Source organism: Euprymna scolopes, chromosome 32 (genome assembly GCF_053919585.1).
Source record: "Euprymna scolopes isolate OS-2025 chromosome 32, ASM5391958v1, whole genome shotgun sequence".
Classification (NCBI taxonomy): Eukaryota; Metazoa; Mollusca; class Cephalopoda; order Sepiida; family Sepiolidae; genus Euprymna; species Euprymna scolopes.
The window spans coordinates 57791445-57813788 of record NC_136513.1 but is presented as its reverse complement, the minus strand read 5'-3'; the positions used below and the strand labels follow the sequence as shown (position 1 = coordinate 57813788).

Sequence of the window (22344 nt, the reverse complement as noted above, 5' to 3'; positions counted from 1 at the left end):
TGAGTAATAAATGATTGGATTTAATTCTAACAATCATTTGTTTTTACTGCTCTCATCAACTATGAGACAGACTCGATGTGCAGTAAACTGCAAGCTGAATGCGCACAACGGAATCCGAGAAAAGAGGGGGGGGGGGCGAACGACATGCATAGAAAAAAAAAACAGTTGTGAACAGAAGAGAAATAGCAGACGACCGAGAAAAGAGGGGGGGGGGGGTGAACGACAAGCATAGAAAGAAGACCAGTTGTGAAAAAAAAGAGAGAAAAAAAATAAAAGGAAAAGAAATGTAGATGGGCAAGAATGCGGGGGATACTTCTTTTGGTCAAGAAAGCAGTAATCACTAATTGCCCATGACAGCCCGCTGAGCGCGTGGGTGGCGGAAGATACCAATGAAATCCCAATTAACAAAGCGACCATTGTCGACTGGCCTGGGCGGTAAAGTGACCCCTATTGGAGGGACGCGTGGCCTTTGTGGAATTGGATTCAGCGGTTTTTATGTTCTCTCAGAAATAATTGAGACATTTCTGTTTTTACGACATGTCAAGTTCCATTAGGCCCGTGCCGGCCGAGATTGAGAACGCCCGAATGCCAACAGAGGAAGAAAGATAGCTCCTTTTTTGGGTATAGGCCACCTGGCGAAGATTTGAGTGACAGCGGTTCCAGCATCCTGATTGGCTAAAGGGCCGAATGAGAGAAAAAGAAGATATTTAGCTCCCGCCCCCACAATATAAGCAGCGAGTTTTGAGAGACTGGGACACACACAGACCGACAGACACGGAGTGACATCTGCTCCCCTGAGCTCGAACGAGCGAAAAACCACCTCATCGATTGACCTGCCACGTATTTTAGTCTTTATCGAAAACGAAAGAACTTTGCAGTTAACAAACGGCCAGTCCCTAACTTAACAGCGAATTACAATTGTACCCGTAATTGAAATACAAGGAATTTTGAACAAAAGAAAACAACTATTGACTTGGTCTTTTCAATTGTTTTGCATGACAAGTCTCTATCAGGTACCGGCCGCTGACATTCTCATCAGAAGACACGAGGAACAATCAGGGTACATCCACCACTAGGCGACACGCGGGTGACGTAAGTATCACATTTCTGGAGCCGCGGACACAGGAAAACACGTCAAAAAAAAAAAAAAAAAAAAAAGAAGCGACGTGAGACCGAATAACCACGGGCATAATTCTTTCTCCCGTGTCTTCTGAATACGCGAGACCGCTGAAAAAAAGTTAAAGCAAACCCAGGGAAAACAACGACCAAAACAAGAAGGGAGAAAAAGAGAGAAAGCCAAAATTGAAAAAAAAAGGGAAAGAAAGTAAATTCGAAACCAAAGCGCATCTTGAAAAAAGAAGAAAAAAAAACGCCACGAGTGAAGCCAGACGACAAACTTTAATCAACTGATTATAAAGTCTGAACAGCTCGTTAGTCATTCATCCACCAGTCGCAGAAGAACACAAGTGCAACAGACCGGGTAAGTCCATTTTTTTTTTTTTGCTGGTTCCCTCTTTTGTATGCTTTGCTTTCAGCGGCTGTCTGTGTTTTGTGTTGGGTGCTGTTACACCTTGTAGGGGGCGATGAGTAGTAGGAGTGGTGGAAAAAAATAGATAAGACAATGCATTCTCAGGGAGGATTCGGGGCGGGTCAATCGATGGGGGAGGGGTCAGAGCAGACTGTTGAGCTGCAGATGACCATGGAGCGGCCACTGTGGGGAATTAGCATACCCGCATATGGGGGAGACCCGAGGGGAGTCAAGGAGTGGTTGGCGATAATAGAGAAAAAAAGATTAGTGTATGGGTTGACAGAAAGGGAAATGGTTCTGCTAGCCTGCGACGGTGCAACCGGGGTTTCCTCGGAATATATATGCAAATGCTTGGAAAGTAACCCAAGCATAGCCTGGTCTGATTTTCGCGATCAGGTGAAGAGGAAATTCGCCGGCGAAAAGACCACGGTGCAGGCGGTGCGCGACTTGTTTCGAATAGAGATAGCCAACGGGGAGGGCGTGGATGTACTGGTCGACCGCATGCAGAAACTGGCGGTCCTGGCATATCCAGTGTGCGAACACCGCGAGATGCCCACAACCCAAGCAATGCTAGTTGACACGATGGTGGATGCATTGCGGGACGAAGCGACCAAGATGGAGGTGCTAAAGAGTTGCCCAAACACTCTAGAAGAGGCGCGCAGGGTGGCGAAAAACTATGCCTGGTTGCAAGCACGGATAAGGGAGGGAAGGTCCCGAGGTGGAAGTGAAGAAGCGGAAGGCAGAGAGTGTCCAGAGACCAGGTCAAGGCCCAGAGTCATGGGGTATTGGGGAATAAAAACAGAACCCAGAGAAGGGACGGGGGATCCCCGATATAGGTGCTATGATCGCACCCAAGGCAGGAACAGTTATATGCTGGACCTGTAAGGATGAGGGACATCGGTCAAGTGTGTTCCCCACTGTCTACGAGAGGACACCCCGACAGAATGGGAGAGTCAGAGTGGGCATCGTAAAGACCGAACTGAACGCGTGTCAGAGAAGAGGCAAAATTGACCGCTTCTCCTACAGCCACCAGTCCCACAGGTGTTGGCGGTGTGGAGACCTGAGACATATTAGGAGGGACTGTCCTCACCGAAGGAAAAGCCACTCGAGGGCGAAAGATCCTCTGGAGAGAAGGAATCAGAACCAAACCCCACCCCCTCGGCGAATCTGTAGAGAAAGAGAGGTAGGGCAGACAGGTAGGGTTGGAAAGAAACCACTGTCACAAGTTGCGATGCTCACGGGAGCGGGGTACCAGGAGAGAACCCTGAAACAGGAAAAGAGGAGAGCCCAGGTGTTCCCTCCGCTCACAAAAAAGGGAGAACTCACCTGTAATGTGACGATAGGAGCCACGCAGGTGAAGGCTCTGGTTGACACCGGAGTGATAATATCCCTAATAGACGCGGACGTCTATCGGACTGTAGCAGGGAGGAGAAGGTTGTACGGATGTGGGGCTCAGTCAGGCCGACGGTAGCTGGATGTCGGTGACAGGGAAGGTATGGCTACCCGTACGAGCGGCCAGAAAGAAAGAGAATTTCCCCCTGTATGTGGTACCCGGGCTATGCAACGAAATGATTCTGGGAGAGGATTGGCTCCGAGCGAGGGGAGCCACTCTGAGTTTTAATCCAGACACGCTAACAGTGAGAGGGGTGAAGATACCACTATGTGACACAAGGTCTGTCCCTCTCCCTATGGGAGCTGACAGCAACAGGAAGCTTTCCCCAAGAACGGTCGGGTCCTGTATGGGCAAGGTGGATAGCACCAAGGAACAGGGAGGAAAATTGTCCCAAGTCAAACGGGTAACGACGTATAAGGTTAATAAGGAGGGAGTAACTCCTACAGATCCAGTGGTCTGAGAATCAGGGACGGTCCCCAAGGCGACGACCGATAGGACGAATAGGACCAGGAAGGTCAAGAAGAAAAAAAAGGCAGCGTTTACTGGACAGTTAAGACAGGGTGACCAAGTTTGGATGAAGGAGACGGGTAAAAAGATAAAGAATTCTGGGGGTAGTCAAACGCGAGATGAGGACAGAGTTCCTGACGACTATAGGAACGACACCGAGCGACGGTTTAAGACGAGAGAGACAACCTCTATAGAGCTTAGAAATATAGAGACGGACGGAAGGTTGGAACGGGAAATTGCAGGGTTCCACTCCACCAGCTATAGGAGGTCACGAAGAGCAGCCGCGGCTCATGGAGAAAAGACAGTTGAATGGCAGTTGACCGCAGAGTCAGCTGAGGAGTCGAGCGAATGGGATGAAGAGTGTCCAATACCCATCTCCTGGCTCCAGCAAATGGGGAGAGGTTAACCGAGGCTGCCGTTGAGGGGAGCAAGGGACTCCCTGTCCCAGGAGTAGTGTGACGTCCTTCCACCAAGGACTAGTGGGGGTTAGTAGGACAGAGACGGGAGGTTGGAGCAACATCTCCTGGTTGAAATGTGGTGCAATTGTTTTCTCTGTGGATGCATGGAGGGCCCCCATGTGTTCGCACTGTTGGCAAATTATGTCGCGGACTGACCTTGGAGGTAGCTAGGGACTGAAACGGAAAGCTTCAGGATGGGGGGGGGGGGCAGAAAAGAGCTATAAGTAATTGAGAAGTATCTCGCAGTGATTAAATTGGCCAACGGAGAGAGTAATTTAGCACGAGAAAGTCGCGTATTGAGCGAGAGTGTCTTGGGGGAATTTAAACTGTCGAATAAAAAGGGCTTGGCCTGAGATTTTCCCAGTTGAAGGAAAACTGTGATAATTAAATCGTGGAGAAGCAGTTGGACTGTAGAGAGAACCACGTGATGTTATCGGCACTTACCTTTGAGAGGAGGCTTAAGTAATTTGAGCAGTTCGTGAACTTTGATGAAACATTTTAGCGGGACGTCGGCTGTATTTTTATGTAGCGATGTTGAACGCTGTTGTGAGAATTAAACTGTGCAGAGGTGTGTTTTGTGTATGCAGCGAGAAAGAAAAATGGAGATATAAGCTTCCGAGGGTTGAATTGATTTTTTTGAAAAAAAAAGAAATATATTTTTTCACCTCAGTCGGATTCGAAACCGACGGTACTGAGGGCAACTCAAATTTTGACTGCGTGACAATGAAGTAGCCTGACCTCGAAGCACTCAAAGATAGGTAAATAGCTGTGGAGATGCGACTTGACCACGACATGCTTGGTTCGGGTCTTTGCAGCCACCAGAGTACCACATTTACTCCGTTTTCGTTCCGCTGACTTCAGTCGTTGCAGAGTGGATAGGATTGAATTTCAATAGGGCCATCCATCAAGGAGGGATGTGGCAGCCTGAGCAGGTGCTGGTGATATTGTAGTGGAGCAGAGTTGCATCCACGATTAGGAAGCCAAGTTGGTCCAGTGACAGTTGGTTGGACTGAGCAGGCGAGGAGATAAATAAGGATGAGAAATCTCCTCAGCGGAGAAATTAGAAACGATAGAGAACAATCCGAAAGTGCTGGCACCGCTGGCGAAAATAGTGATTCTGTGCCAAATGTCACCAGGGTGGAGGTGGCCGTGTTGAGAGGATAATTTTTCCAGGTGCAGACATTTAGAGGAGAAGTGACCAATATAGTTGACGTCATAATGACAGGACTATTAGAACTGGACTATCTGGTGTAGACATATTTTAAATTGTTGGCTGTGGCCGGCGGGACAGTCGCTGATGTTAATCTCGGAACGTGTATGTGCGCAGTTAGGTGTGTTGTCATCGGGAAACCTGTACCCCCAGCATAGTGGCCCCGGGAAGGTTGAGAGACGTGTTATTGAAAATATGGGTTGAGCGACTGCATGATTTAAGGTTGCCTGTGGACCTCGTTAGACAGGCACTGCAGTGCTATGTTGCACTGGGGAGGGGGGTGCGCACCACCAGAACGCAGACGGCCGGGCAGCTAAGCGAAAAGAAGGGCGCCAGCGGATGCAGCACCCGGTTCTGACGGACGCGGTGGAAAGAACAGTGAACGAGTCGGTTCAGATGCCACCCAAAATGACTCTTAAAATTTTAAGAATGTAGACCAGAGACAAACAGAAGAGAGAACACACCTATATATATATATATATATATATATATATATATATATATATATATATATAATATATTGCCCTGTATTTAAGAATTCAGGTGATAAGTCATCTCCCTCTCAATACAGACCAATAAGTCTTCTCTGTGTTATGAGTAAGTTACTGGAATCAATATTAAATAGAGAAATAGTCAACCACCTCAGCAGAAACAACCTTCTTAGTGACACACAATATGGTTTCCGCTCTGCAAGATCTACTGCAGATGTGCTGACGGTTATATCCCACAGGATTAGTGAATCTCTTGACAAAGGCTTCCTTTCTAGGGCAATTGCTCTTGACATATCAAAGGCCTTTGACAAAGTATGGCATAAGGGTCTACTTCACAAGATTTCCAGCTACGGTATAACTGGAAATGTTTTCTCAACCATTAAATCATTTCTCTCCGATAGGCTCATAAGAGTAGTGGTAGATGGACAAAAATCGGAGGCCTGCAATATAAATGCTGGAGTCCTTCAGGGGTCAATCCTCGGCCCAACTCTCTTCCTGATCTACATCAATGACCTCCCTAAACACATACTTAAATCATTCGTTGACATCTATGCTGATGACACGACCATCTACGGCAACACATCAAAGGCTGTAAATGACAAAGTTCTCTCGGATTCTCTCTCCTCTGATCTCGAGCGCGTGGTTCAGTGGGGGAAGATGTGGCTAGTTACCTTTATGCATCTAAAACCAAACTCCTATCCTTACATCATCAACGCTCTGATCCCCAGCTGGCATCAATTGTGATGGATGGCTCTCGTCTGGGTGAGGCCCCGTGTTTTGACAAGCTTCTGGGTTTGACCTTTACTCCTGATCTGAAATGGAACACGTACATCAAGTCTGTTGCCAAGGTCGCTGGAAAGATGGTGGAATCCCTGTCTTATCAAAGAACCTACTGTTGATTTTTTTTTTTTTTTTTTTTTTTTTTTTATACTGGGCCCTTCTTCTTGTGTGATGATAAAACTTCTGAAATGCACCTGTGATGTTAGGCTGTATAAGGGTGTTAACTTTGGTCAAAATTTGACTGTTGCTTTAATTGGATATTTTCAATTATCGATTTTTGATATTGAACCAGAGGCATTCTAATACAAAACCTATCTAAGAACACTCCCAGACACAAAGTACATTTTGTGAAATTTCAAAAACAAGTACCTTTTTATATATAGATATAAATTAGCAAGGATATCCAGCATTGCCAGTAGATGGAGCATGAGTAATAAATGATTGGATTTAATTCTAACAATCATTTGTTTTTACTGCTCTCATCAACTATGAGACAGACTCGATGTGCAGTAAACTGCAAGCTGAATGCGCACAACGGAATCCGAGAAAAGAGGGGGGGGGGCGAACGACATGCATAGAAAAAAAAAACAGTTGTGAACAGAAGAGAAATAGCAGACGACCGAGAAAAGAGGGGGGGGGTGAACGACAAGCATAGAAAGAAGACCAGTTGTGAAAAAAAAGAGAGAAAAAAAATAAAAGGAAAAGAAATGTAGATGGGCAAGAATGCGGGGGATACTTCTTTTGGTCAAGAAAGCAGTAAACACTAATTGCCCATGACAGCCCGCTGAGCGCGTGGGTGGCGGAAGATACCAATGAAATCCCAATTAACAAAGCGACCATTGTCGACTGGCCTGGGCGGTAAAGTGACCCCTATTGGAGGGACGCGTGGCCTTTGTGGAATTGGATTCAGCGGTTTTTATGTTCTCTCAGAAATAATTGAGACATTTCTGTTTTTACGACATGTCAAGTTCCATTAGGCCCGCGCCGGCCGAGATTGAGAACGCCCGAATGCCAACAGAGGAAGAAAGATAGCTCCTTTTTTGGGTATAGGCCGCCTGGCGAAGATTTGAGTAACAGCGGTTCCAGCATCCTGATTGGCTAAAGGGCCGAATGAGAGAAAAAGAAGATTTAGCTCTCGCTCCCACAATATAAGCAGCGAGTTTTGAGAGACTGGAACACACACAGACCGACAGACACGGAGTGACATCTGCTCCCCTGAGCTCGAACGAGCGAAAAACCACCTCATCGATTGACCTGCCACGTATTTTAGTCTTTATCGAAAACGAAAGAACTTTGCAGTTAACAAACGGCCAGTCCCTAACTTAACAGCGAATTACAATTGTACCCGTAATTGAAATACAAGGAATTTTGAACAAAAGAAAACAACTATTGACTTGGTCTTTTCAATTGTTTTGCATGACAAGTCTCTTTCAGGTACCGGCCGCTGACATTCTAATCAGAAGACACGAGGAACAATCGGGGTACATCCACCACTAGGCGACACGCGGGTGACGTAAGTGTCACAACTATAGTTCCCCTTCAAATGCATAATCTTGCTCAACCAATATGGATAATTGGATAATCCACTAATCATTATGTGACACAAGAGATTATACTAGGAGCTGCTAGAAAAACTTTATCCTGCCTTGACAAAGTTTAAAATAGACTTTGTAAGCTAGTGGGGGGGGGGGGTACCCTTTTTTGCTTTCCTGCAATCTTTTTCACAGAAGAGACGTTGTGAGCCTATCTCTGCTTTATTATTTTCATGGCAAGTGCTCATCTGAACGCCAATCTATGGTCTTCCCTCACCAAATATTCATGAGAAACCCTTGTCTAGCTGAAAACACTATCAATAATTTCCCCCATCTTTATCTGTGCTTAAACCTAAATGGAGATTTCATGAACAAAGCTTCTTAGAACTGCACACCTGTGGAACTGTCTTCCGTTTGCCTGCTTTCCAACTGACTACAATATGGTCATCTTTAAGTCCAACGTAAACAAGTTCTTGATGAGCCACCCCCTTACGTAATCCAATTTACTAAATTTACACTTCCAATGATTACTATGATATTGTCCCTTTGACTACCGCCCTTATCCTCGAGTGGCCTCTTGGCCTTGATAAGTGATGATTCCTTTGTCAAAAAAATGGATAAAAAATCTGTTATAAGTATTCTGTTAGAGAATGGAGCTTCTTCCTTAAAACTGCACACCCGTGGAACTGTTTCCCTGCTTTCCAGCTGACTACAATATGGTGATCTTCAAGTCCAATGTAAACAAATTCTTGATGAGCTGTCTCTTTAAGTAATTCAATTTACCAAATTTCCACTAACGATTACTAAGATATTCTCCCATTGACTACCATACACTTAACCCTTATCCTTGAGTGGCCTCCAAACCTTGATAAGTGGTGACTCTTTTGTTAAAGTCTTTCAGACTTTAATAGTTTTTGTGAAAAATGTCTGGAACTTCGAAGCTTGTATTAAAAATTTTTTGGACTTTAAATGATTTTTTTTTCCAGTGCCAGATGCATCCGAAGTATGAATCATGATATTGATCACGTTCACCACGAAGCAGAAAAGGGAAGGAACTGTCAGTTTCAGCATCAGTATGAAAACAAAGTCTTGTTGTGCAAGGTAAAAATTGGAAAAATTTTGTTATGCATTAGCTACACAAATGCAATCACATTTCAGTTTCATATCACATCTAACTTTTAATTTGTCTATTAAGTTGTACCCAAACTATTTTATCTTTATTTGCTATAATACTTTGTTAAAAATCTTACAATTTTCAAATAGATGACTCAAGCATTCAAAAAAAAAATAGGACAACTATTTATCTCACAAGAAAAATTCTATTAAGAATGAACAAATTACATCAAAATTAGTTTTATTTCTATTATGTATTGCACTTTGCATCAAATGACCACAAATAATTTTCACTTTTTATATCACTATAAGTATGGACCTTACAGGCCCAAATTATAATACATTAAATTATTTTTTGTCACCAATATGAATTTAAAAATAAATTGTTTTAGACGCTAAAATAATTTCCAACACTATTGATGATATTTACCCATTTATTATTATCTTGTTTGAATTCATCTTTTTGAAATATGACAAAGCAAATCTGTTATACAAAACCTATAATTATTTCATGGTAATGTTTTAAGCTTTATAAGAAAGTTTAAATTGGTCAGTTAGTAGAATGTTAAGCTGTACATCTTAGTTTTGATTTCCAACCATGACATCTACATTTTTTGTTGTGAATTTATTAACCCTTTATAACTTGGTTGAATTAATTTGTTCAGTCATAAATAAATGAATATAATGGCATAAAATGGGAATTGATTCAAACCAGCCTTGTACATATTAGTTCAGTATCTGGCTAAATTAATGCAATATTTTTTACTTCTAAAAGTAGTTAAGATCTCTAATATTTTGAAATGGGACAAATTCTACAGTGTATTTATGTTTCAGAAAATTGTGAGCGACAAACTAACAAAATCTGAAATATTTTGTCTTTGGGCCAGTTTTTTTTTTTTTTTTATATAAATATTCTAAGTTCAAACCATTGTGCTAGGCACTTTTTTTTTCTTATATAAAAGTTGTGTCTGTGTACATTTCCCTACACAATAACTCTATCGATTTTTAGTCTACAGATTCGAAATTTGATATACAGGGTACTGAGATTTGGGAAAATCATTGTGATCGGTTTTCGGCCAGGAATTTTGCTGTTAAGGGGTCAAAGTTCAACGATTTGACCTTTGAGAACTCTACCAAACTCCTCCGACAATTTGAACTTTTATATGTAGGTTCCTTGGACATGGATCTAACTTGATTTGAGCCCAAAACAATAAATTTTAAGGGATCAAATTTTAAAAAATTAAACTTTTTTTTTTGTTTTGTTTTTTTTGCTCAGCATACACCTCAAAACACCCGGGCAACGCCGGGCACCCATGCTAGTATATATATAAATGGCTAATTCATAAACTAATTAACTGATCATTATAAACTTTGGAACACAGCCTTTAGGCATAAGGATTGATAACATGGGTTATATTTAGTTTTATGCAAAGGGAAGCCCTTCCTGAAAATTAAAGGATTTATTTTTAAAATTTCCACACTAGCTATTAGCTATCAATTAATATTCTCCAAATTTCAGTTTCTCTGGATTATCTTAGGTTTTAAGGAGGCATAATATGGACACATTTTGTTCTTCCATTTGAAAATTTTTAATTTACATTAAATTTGATCCATAGACATAAATTAAGATTCCCTAAATTTCATTTTCTTTTAAGAACCTTTAAAATTAAATTAGACATTTTCTAAAATCAAAATCCTGTAGATTTTGTTTAAAATTGCTAAACGGATTTTAAGTACTTATGAAGAATACAGACCGTGCTATTTTTAGATATGATTTTCCAGTTCAATTTTTATAGTATCTTTTTATTAAATTGTTAGGTGAAAGTACAGAATAGTTAACCCCCTTTCTCCATGTTAAGAATAGGTTTCTAAATAATGTTCTAGCATGGTTCGAAGTACTGGATTTGAAATATATAAAGTTTAGCATCATATTTTGATTTTAACCTTTGTAAAGATGTATGTGTTCTAAAACTGTTCCGTGTGAGGAATTAATTTTGCCCATCCTGGCACAAGTATTGTTTTACTTATGTGCAGCATTTATTTCTCTTAATTTTACTTTCTTTTCAACAGCAATGTTACTTTAAAAGCGGCAAAAATATCATCGTCGTTCCCAAAACTTCTGCTTCATCCGATAGTACTTGGTTGGGATTTGCTAAATATGTTTGGTCTGGGTAAGTAAATTGATCACATTATTTTCTTTGCTTTTGATACCTCCACACATATTTTGAAGGCAAGATTTGTCCATAGGTTAGTCAGTATGTGATTGTTCAACTGCGGTCGTGGAGTGCTGGAGAGATTTCCCTCCCTCCCTCCCTCCCTCCCTCCCCCCCTCCCCCCTCCCCCCCCCCAAACAAGGCACCATGCCACTTTGATGTAGGAGACTACACCTGCATTTATATCATTATTTAGAAGTATGACCATCGAGGACAACCTGGATTCTTCTCTTACTTAGGAAGGATTTAATTATGTTAAGTATTTGTCCAGTAATACCATAGGAGCTGATTTTCCAGAGAAGCATCGTGCCATACCCTGTCAAAAACCTTAGATATATCTAGGGCTACTACTCTACACTCCCTTGCCTTATCCGGTGCATGGTATATACATTCAGAGATTAGTTGGAATATCTGCAGTAGAACAGGGCTTGCCTAAATCCAAATTGCTGGTCTGACAGAAGTTTAGCAACTGTAAGGTAGTGAACTAGATCTTGATTAATTATGGATTTAAATATTTTGGTGAAAAGAGAGAAGAGGCTAATGGGCAATAATTTCATGGGTTAATTCTTTCGCCAGAATTCTTGTAAACTAGTGCCACAGAAGCAGTTTTCCAGCAGTCAGGAAAGCATGATTCGTTAAGACATTTGTTGAAGAGTTTGGAGAGAACTAGAGCAACCTCAGCAGAGCATTTTTTTAATAGTACAGCTGGGATGAGATCGGGTCCACATGCTTTATGAGAGTCTAGGTTTTTATATTATGTACTTGAGAAGGGATGATTTTCAGATCATCTAGTGTGATTTTTACATATGCTTAATGAACTGCGGCCTGAACTTCAAGGTGAACAGTTGGAGTTTGAATGCCACTGAAGATGGATCATGGTTTTGACCAGATCAAGAGCCCTTGAATAAAGATGAATTAATCAACCAATGGAGACAGCCTCAACAGATGAAAATGTGGACGTCATCATATAGAGGGCAGTTTCACACACACCCAGATTCCAACTGATATGTATGTGAAGTATCAGTACAAAATTTACTTTGCAATCTAGTGAAGAGATAATCTCTTCTCTAATAACCCCGTTCTCACACAAAATATTTCTAATTTTTATCTATTCTTATTATTTCCATGGAAAGTGCTTAACTCTGCTTTAATCTCTGGTTTCTCCTTGTAAGACTTCCACAGAAAGAGCTCTGTTTCTTACCACCACTACAACAAACTTTCCTTTTTTTTTCTCTGTATGCCTAGCATCAAACTGTATCGACATAAAAACTTGACTTTACAATCTAGTTAGAAATAATCTTGAGTTTCCTACAGCTCCTTTCTCACACAAGACAGTGCTAGTCTTTTTCAATTCTAAAGTTATATTCATGAAAGGTACTAGACCAGAGTTCCAGTCTCTGGTTCCTCCTTGTGAAACCTTCAAAGCAAGAACTTCTTTTCATACCACAATTAAAAAGAATTTACTTTAGTATATCTAACATCAGGTGGAATTTCTATAAACAAAGTTTGTTTCCAAGAACTGTACATGTAGAAAACATTACCATGGGACTACTTCTCTACAGACTACTACATGGCTATCATCAAATCAATGTCAAATATTTGATCATAAACCTTACCTGTAATTTTAATCTATATTATATTTCTTTATCTGTTCCACTTTCTGATACTGTGTCGATCTGACTGAAGTTTTGTGTGGACTTTTGTTATAAGGTGCAGCAAACTAAATACTATGGTATCGGTTTAATGCACTAGGATTAATAAGGATTAGTATTTAATGCAAAACTGAGCACAAATTTAACCATATTTGGTCACAAATTTGGCATAAAGCACTGATTCTAAATCAACAAGCTATAACCTTATCTTTTAACAGTACTCTTATGATATTCTTCAAGCCGGCAATCTGTCCCTCTCATTAATTCTTTATCTTCAAGTGACTTTTGGCCTTGATAAGCAGTAGCTCATTAGTAAAAAAGAAAACTGATGCAATACTATAAAAAAAAAACTTTGATACCAGATAAATGTTCTAATAGTTTGCATGTCGGAAAGTTTTTAAATCTGACATTATCAAGAGACTGCTTTCATGCTGACTACAACATGGCCATCTTCAAGTCAAATACTTCATCATAAACTATGCCCATAAGTAATCACTGTTTATTCTGGCAATCTTAAATCCTTTTATAATATTCATTATTAAACCAAAAATTCCACCCATCCCATTAACCATTATCCTAGGTTAGCTTTTGGCCTTGATAATCAGTAACTTTCTAATTTTAAAAACTCGTAATTTTAACAAACTATACTACTTTATATACCATAAGTCGACGATACACATTTTTTCTGCACATGCGCTAATTAAGTTATAGGTTAAACTTTATTTTTTGCAATTTTTTGATACATATGGATTTGTTTTATGCTACCGAATAAGGCTGGAGAGCTGTTTCAGTTGTAGCTGATAGCACACATATTTTCTTTTGAAATTGTATTAGGTACAATATAATTGAGAATTGGCTCTATAATAAATCTGCATGAATTAAAATATAATTAAGCATATTTTATGATCGGGCAATGCCAGGCAGCTTGCAGTAAATAATAGATGTCCCAATAATTTACTATCAGAAACTTTAAATTGAAAAGAACAGGGGATTATGGGAAGGGGATGAAAGTCAAAGGAGTGCAGTGCAAAAGCTAAAGTAAAAAATCTAGTAGTGTGAGAGGAAGGAGAGATCTAAGAATCGGATATGTAGCTAGGTGAGAACAAAATACATCAAGAAAAATAATACAAAAGAAAATTTGAACAAAAAAATATTAATTTATACAAACTCCACAACTTAAATTTTATGGCATGTTTTTTACTGGTATTCAACATCTATATATATAAAAGGCAAAATGTGTGTGTGTGTGTGTGTTTGTATGTCTTGCAAAAACTTTTGACAGAGGCCACGGATTTTCACCAGATAGGTATCCCTTTCAAGCTCGAACCTTCGGCCAACAAATATTGAAAAATTGGGCAAAAACATTCATTCCTTCATCCTCAACGACCCTCTTTTTTACAGGGAGGGGTGAAAAAAATGGTATCTTCATGACAAGATGGCTTCTATGCATGCGTCAATACGCGCAAAAGATGTACATTGAATTTGTTTAAATGTTATAAAAACCAACCTACTTTCGCCCACGCGTTTACAGCACGCTGGGTTAAGTGACAGCGTCATTACCTAAAGACTTCAGGTTCAATCCCAGTTATCAGATATATTTTCTGGTGCTACCAGATCAGGCTGTTTAGTGGCTTCCTGAGATGAAATGCACCTACATTAAACTTCTGTTTTGTTTTCTATTCTCTTTTGTAAAACTTATGACCTTCACCGAGGTGCGCGACTTGACACAAAAAAAACAACTTCTTAATCAACTGCTAACGCACGTGTCACTGTAACGTCCAATTACAACAACTACAACCTTCTCACTCGACCTGCCTTTTATACCACTCTCTCAATCCCTCCTCTTGCGCATGTGCCCGGAGATTTCTGACAACCTCGAGACTTCCGCTTATAAAAACCCAAGTTTTGTTGTCGCGCATGCCTACACAAGGCACAAACACGTGGGTGTTTGTTTTGTTGGTAAGTACTACACTCCCCCCTGATCTGATGATCACATAGAGTGCACTCCGGGGGTGGCCTCTTAGTTCGCTGGCTTCTGCGAAGGGTGGTATTTACAATCTCGGATTCAGGTTCTGGTTCTGGGTGTGGTCTTGGTTCTGGTTCTGATCCTTCCTGATCAGACGAACTACAACTACCACTCTCTTGCTTGGTGGCCTCACTTATCAGCAGCTCATCATCTGATGATTTATCGCTCTCTGTAGTTGTGGGATGTACTGTAACGTGCATCCAGGAGATAAGCGCCCGCGTGTTTGCGTATTGTGTGGGTACGTGGGAGAGACGGATAAGGGGAAAAAGACTTACCTCGAGACCAGCTCAGCGTTACCGACCAAAAATAGAAAAGAAAGACCAAGATGGCGACCGCCGTCTTTTGTAAAGTATGATGTCTCGCAAAGTCACACGAATTCTCGGAATATGCAAATTTAGCCGGCCTAGAACGACGATAAAAGCGGGTGAGGGGAAAGATGTGGGAGAGTGACGATTGAGTTGGCTGGGGAATCGTGTGGCTGTTGCTTCTTGTGCCGTGTTGAGGATATCTTACCGTGTTAAAGAGAGAGTCAGGAGCCATCTTGAATTTTTCCTTACACTTTTTCCTTTACAAGCTATTCCGGCCATTTGGCCTCTAGGACTATAACCGAGTCGAAATTTGACTTAAAGCTCATACCCGAGTTTGACGGGTCCACGTCCATCGTCGACTGGGTTGAAAGGGTCGAGCTGACGTGCGACCTTTGTGAGGTGAAAAGGGTACACACTGTGATTCCCCTGAGACTGGCTGGGGGTGCCTTGAGTGTATATCAGCAACTCAGTGCTGCCGAAAAGGGAGATGTCACCGCAATTAAAGCTGCGCTGTACAAGGCATTTGCCATGGATCCTTGTACGGCCTATGAAAAATTTGCTTCCCGAAAACTTCTACCGGAGGAAAGCGTGGACGTTTTCTTCGCTGAGTTAAAGAAACTCGCAGTTCTGTTCGGTGGAGGGGTGTCAGAGCGGACGCTCGCGTACGCGTTTGTGGCGGGCCTTCCCACTCGGGTGAAGCAGCTACTGAGAGCCTCAACCAGCGTTTCAACAACGACCATGGAACACTTGATGGAACGTGCTCGAGCCATCATCAAAGATGAGGAGGACCTGGGGGAACCAGTTGTGATGGCGACACAGACAGGCCAGATTGGCGCTCGGGAGATTCCGAATCAGAACCCTGCAAGCAATGGGAAATGTTTTTGCTGCGGCCGACGCGGACATTTTGCAAGGAATTGCACCAACAGGGGGCGTGTGTGCTGTTTTAAGTGTGGCGGTTTGGGGCATTTAGCCCAAAACTGTGCGGGAAACGTATCAGGGGAGAGGACGTCAGCGCCGCCCTGCTCCCCGAGCAAAATTTTAACAAGGCGCAACCAGTAATGACCGTCTACGTAAACAGGATACCCTGCTCAGCACTTCTCGACTCAGGCTGTTCGCATACTATAGTGAGCACCAGGCTGTGTCCAAGTTGGACTAAGAGGAAGATCAAAGTCACCACGATAGGAGGCGAGACCCAAACATGCTGTGGAGCTGGAACTGTCAAGATCTACATGGACACCGGTGCAGCCACTAAGATCAATGTGCTCGTGACCCAAGGAAATCTCCTGGGGTTTGACCTGTTGCTCGGATACGATGCCATCAAGGCGCTGGGGGGAGTCGCAATTCATCGGGATGGAAAGGTGCGATTCTTAGAGGCCCCAGTGTGTGCAGCGCTCCATATCGATCGGCCGGATTTTACAGTGGACTACGACTCGTGCAAGAGGGCCTGGATTGCATCTTGGAAGTGGACCGAGGGAATGGCACCGACTAAACTCAAGAATGGGGTTGCAGAGTACCCTATACCCAGTGAGGCCCGAGCAGAATACGAAAGGGAACTAAAGGCGTGGATCCAATATGGCTGGTTAATCCCCTACCCTGAGGACAAGCTTGGGCCTCCGAAGGGTCTAATACAGTAGATGGCAGTAGTCCAGCATAACAAGTCGAAAGTACGGCCCGTGCTGGACTATAGGGAGCTTAACAAGCATATTGAAGCCTACACTACCGATGCTGACGTATGCGCCAGTAAGTTGAGGGAATGGCATCAGAAAGGCACTAATGTCTCAATATTGGATTTGCGAAAAGCCTATTTACAGGTGCGAGTTGATGAGACGTTGTGGCCGTTCCAGACAGTTTGGTTCCAGGGGCAGAGGTACTGCCTTACACGCCTTGGCTTTGGCCTAAATGTGGCACCACAGATCATGAAGACTATTGTCAACACAGTATTGTCCCAAGAAAAGCCCATGAGGGACTCAACGTCAGCTTACATTGATGACGTATACGTCAATGAAGATGTACAGTCTGCGTCGTGTGTCAAAGAAAAGTTAGCTCAGTTTGGTCTGGAATGCAAGAATCCCGAACGTTTAAGGGAAGGAGCGCGTGTATTGGGATTGGATGTTTATGAAGAAGATGGCACCCTACAATGGAGGCGTGGCAGTGAAATTCCAAGCATCCCCAACCTCGTTACAAGGCGGACCGTTTTTTCTTGGTGTGGAAAACTTGTTGGTCACTTACCGGTCTGTGGCTGGCTCCGCGCAGCTGTTGGTGTGATTAAACGCAGAGCAAATTTAACAACCACGGGTTGGGATGACATATCCGATGATGTCCTACTAACTTTGATGATTAAGGAGACACTGGAGAGAGTGAACAAGAAGGACCCTGCCTGTGGGCGGTGGTGTGTTAACGGAGACAACGTAGGTGTGTGGGTTGATGCCAGTTCTTTGGCGTTGGGAGTATCGTTGGAGCAAGGAGGAAACGTGTTCGAGGATGCGTGTTGGCTGCGGCCCGTAACAGATTCTCAGCATATCAACCTGGCAGAGCTGGACGCTGTTGTAAAGGGGTAAATCTGGCCCTGCAGTGGCAGTCTAAGAAGTTCACCTTGTACACAGATTCTCTCTGTGTCTACCACTGGGAGTCTGACACACTTTAAGGACGGACACGAATCCGTACCAAGGCAGCAAGCGAAATGTTAATACGGAGAAGGCTAGACACGCTAAAAAACCTGGTATCTGAGTATGGGCTATCACTGAGTGTCACTCTGGTGCCATCACATTGTAATCGTGCTGACTAACTGACCCGTGTACCTCACAAATGGTATGAAGCCGCGAAGATGGGAATGGAGATTACTGCTCGATCTTGTGCAGTTGCAATCGACCCATGTCAAATACAAAAAATTCATGCACAGAGCGGACATCCGGGTATCAAGAGAACCCTTTATTTATTTTGTGAGGCGTGCATACCCAGCAGTGACCAAGATGGATGTCAGACAGATCGTCAGAAATTGTGAGGCTTGCCAGTCTATTGATCCTGCACCAGAGCGATGGCAGAAGGGTCGCTTGGAAGTTGAGAGTGTGTGGCAGCGGCTGGCCATGGATATTACCCATTACAGTGGCAAGCCCTTTCTAACTCTCATTGATTGCGGGCCTACGAGATTTGCGGTGTGGCGGCAGATGACCAGACAGGATTCAGCAAATGTTGTTCGCCACCTATCATCCATTTTTTTTGAGCGAGGTGCGCCGGAAGAGCTCCTGACTGACAATGATGCAGCGTTTTGTAGCCAGCAAGTCCGGCAGTTGTTAGATGAGTGGGGCGTCCGACTACGGTTGCGATGTGCGCATGTGCCGTCAGGAAATGGCATTGCTGAAAGAAGCCATCGCAGCATCAAGAGAATTGCTGCCAGGAAGCGATGTACTATTGCGGAAGCAACATATTGGTACAACATTACGCCAAAGGACGGGACGTCCCCTTCAACCGCACCTGCGAATGCTATTTACACGTACCGAGTCGGAGTGAAGGGAATCAACACTACGCAGCCAACCGACAAGGGAACATATAACAGATATGAAGTGGGAGATCCAGTGTGGGTGCGGCCTCCAGGAAATCGGTGCACCGACAAGTTTAAGCGAGGACACATATCTGGAGTGATTAGCCAGCAGTCTGTTTTGGTCGATGGAACCCCACGACATGTGCGAGATCTTCGCCCAGCTACCGAGGTGCGTCATACAACTACAGAAGAGAGCAGTGAAGCGTCTAGCGATGAGCTGCCGATGCACGGATTCAGTGAGCCCCTTCCAGAGACTGATAGCGATACTTCATCTGATGAGGCGGAACCAGATCCAGAGCCCGAATCTGAAACAGTGAATGTACCTCTTCGCAGAAGCACACGCACTAAAAGGCCCCCCCCCCAGTGCTCTCTATGTGATCATCAGATCAGTGGGGAGTGTAACGTGCATCGAGGAGATAAGCGCCTGCGTGTTTGCGTATTGTGTGGGTACGTGGGAGAGACGGATGAGGGGAAAAAGACTTACCTCGAGACCAGCTCAGCGTTACCGACCAAAAATAGAAAAGAAAGACCAAGATGGCGACCGCCGTCTTTTGTAAAGTATGATGTCTCGCAAAGTCACACGAATTCTCGGAATATGCAAATTTAGCCGGCCTAGAACGACGATAAAAGCGGGTGAGGGGAAAGACGTGGGAGAGTGACGATTGAGTTGGCTGGGGAATCGTGTGGCTGTTGCTTCTTGTGCCGTGTTGAGGATATCTTACCGTGTTAAAGAGAGAGTCGGGCGCCATCTTGAATTTTTCCTTACACTTTTTCCTTTACATGTACTTCATTAGCTGGGCGAAGATCGCGCACATGGCGTGGAGTTCCATCAACAAGGACCGACTGCTGGCTGACCACTCCAGATATTCGTCCTCGCTTGAACTTGGTGGTGCACCGGTTTCCAGGGGATCTTACCCAAACTGGATCCACTACCTTGTATTTGTCATGACTCTCCTCGTCAATTGGCTGGACAGTGTCAATGCCCTTTATCCTAACACGGTATGTGTGTATGTCATTGGCCGGTGCTGTTGTTAGTGTCTTCCCATCCTTTGGTGTGGTGTTATACCAATACGTGGCCTCCGTAATGGTGCATTGCTTTCTGGCAGCAATTCTCTTGATGCGATGGCTCCTTTCAGCAATGCCATTCCCTGATGGCACATGAGCACGTCGCAGTCGTAATCGGACACCCCACTCATTCAACAACTGCTGAACTTGGTGGCTACAAAAAGCAGTATCGTTGTCCGTCAATATCTCTTCCGGCGCACCTCGCTCAGAAAAGATAGATGACAGTTGGCGGACAACATTCGCTGAGTCCTGCCTGGTCATTTGCCGCCATACCGCAAAACGAGTGGGTCCACAGTCGATAAGGGTTAGAAAAGGCTTACCACTGTAATGGGTAATATCCATCGCTACTCGTTGCCACACATGCTCAACCTCCAATCGCCCCTTCTGCCATTGCTCAGGTGCAGGATCGATAGACTGGCATGCCTCACAGTGCTTGATAATCTGCCTGACATCTGCCCTTGTCACTGCCGGGTCCACACGCCTCGCAAAATACAGTTCTTTTGATACCTGGATGTCCACTCTGCACATGAATTCTTTGTATTTGGCATGAGCTAATCGCGCCAACTGCGCAAGATTGAGCAGCGAACTCCATGCCTGTCTTCACAGCTTCGGTGAGGCACACGGGTTAGTTGGTCTGCACGATTACAGTGTGATGCCACGAGCGTTACACTCACTGACAGGTCATACTCCGATACCAGACTCTTCAGGGTGTTTAGCCTCTGCCGGATTAACATCTCACTGGCTGCCTTAGTGCGGACTCTCGTTCGTCCCGAAAGAGTGTCGGACACCCAGTGGTAGACGCAGAGAGAATCCGTGTACAAGTGCAACTTCTTTGACTGCCATTGCAGTGCCAGATTTAAACCCTTCACAACAGCATCCAGTTCCGCCAGGTTGATGTGTTGAGCATTATTCACGGGTCGCAGCCAGCACGCGTCTTCAATTACGTTTCCACGTTGCTCCAATAACACTCCCAATGCCAAAGAACTAGCGTCAACCCACACATTCACAGTGTCCCCATCGACACACCATTCTCCACGGGCAGGGTCCTCCTTGTCAACTCTCTCTAGGGTTTCCGTCGTCATCAGAGTTAGAAGAGCATCATCAGATACATCATCCCAACCTGTAGTTACTAAACTTGCCCTGCATTTGATAACACCCACAGCTGCTCGGAGCCAGCCACACGCTGGTAAGTGACCAATAAGTTTCCCACACAAGGAAAAAATAGTTCCCCCATTGTAAGATGTGCTCCAGTTCACAAGAGAGAATTTTATTGCTGTTCAAAGTATTGCCATAGACGGTTATTGAATCTGTAAATATCAATGAATGATCTTAAAATGTGATTTAGTAAATCGTTGATAAAAATCAGGAATGGATGCTTGAGGTATGTAAACATTGATGCTATAAGCTTAAAACTTCTGTCCATCAACAACTTTTATGGATCTGTCAGAAAGAAAGGATTTGATAATTGTAAGGAAATTTCCAGATATTCTATAGCTAGCAAGCTATATGTTGAGTTTGTTCTAAAAACAAAGCCACCCATCAATCTATATATAAAGTAGTAGCGTTTGTGTGTTTGTCTGTGTGCAAAAAACCCTCATGTTCAAAGAAATGTAAAGGCAATGTGTGTACACCTCTCCTGGTGAAGAAATATTAATGCCCATAATAGGATACTTCTGTCAAAGGAGACATTGTTTTATGCGTAATTTCTATATATAGCATTCTTCAAACCACATCTACATTGAGGTTTTTTTTTTGTTTTTTTGTTTTTTTTACACAGTGATCACCACTTATCAAGGCCCGGAAGCCACTCAGGGATAAGGGTTATTGCAAGTACATTACGTTAGTGTGGAGATTTGATGAAGTGTTTACTTAAGGGGGCGGTTCATTAGGAATTTGTTAACGTTGGACTTGAAGACATCCAAGTTGTAGTCAGGTTGGAAGCAGGCAGACGGAACAGTTCCACAGGCGTGCAGTTCTAAGAAAGAAGCTTTGTTCATGGAATCCACGTTTTGATTTAGGCACAGATAAAGAGTGGGGGAAATTTTTCACAGTGGATTCAGCTAGACGGATGTTTTTCGTGAAGGATTGGCGAGGGGGCACCAGAGATTGGAGTTCAGACGAGTACCTGCCATGGAAATAACGATAAAACAAGAATAGGCTCGCAACGTCTCTTCTGTGGGAGAGAGGTTGCAGGGTAGAGAAAAGGGCATCCCCAACTAAGCCACGAAGTCTATTTTGTACTCTGTCAAGGCAGGATAGGCTGTTTTTAACAGCTCCTGCTCAGATATGGCAGCAGTATTCCATCCTTGGACGTACTTGGCTTTTATATAGATAGAGAATTGCATCAGTAGTGAGATATCTTCTGGAGTGGTAGAAGGATCCCACCATCTTTCCAGCGACCTTGGCAACAGACTTGATGTACATGTTCCATTTCAGATCGGGAGTAAAGGTCAAACTCAGAAGCTTGTCAAAACATGGGGCCTCTCCCAGACGAGAGCCATCCATCCCAATTGATGCCAGATGGGGATCA

The 22344-nt window shown here is 43.4% G+C and overlaps 1 protein-coding gene across 1 annotated transcript in view; it reads left to right on the top strand.

Moving 5' to 3' along the window:
* LOC145256380 (zinc finger FYVE domain-containing protein 1-like) overlaps window positions 1–22344 on the top strand; it is a 119956-nt gene that overhangs the window by 79823 nt on the left and 17789 nt on the right. The window contains exons 5-6 of the mRNA XM_080115209.1: window positions 8886–9000; window positions 11083–11183. Coding sequence (XP_079971335.1) covers window positions 8886–9000; window positions 11083–11183 — 216 coding nt within the window. The remainder of the gene's footprint in view (window positions 1–8885; window positions 9001–11082; window positions 11184–22344) is intronic.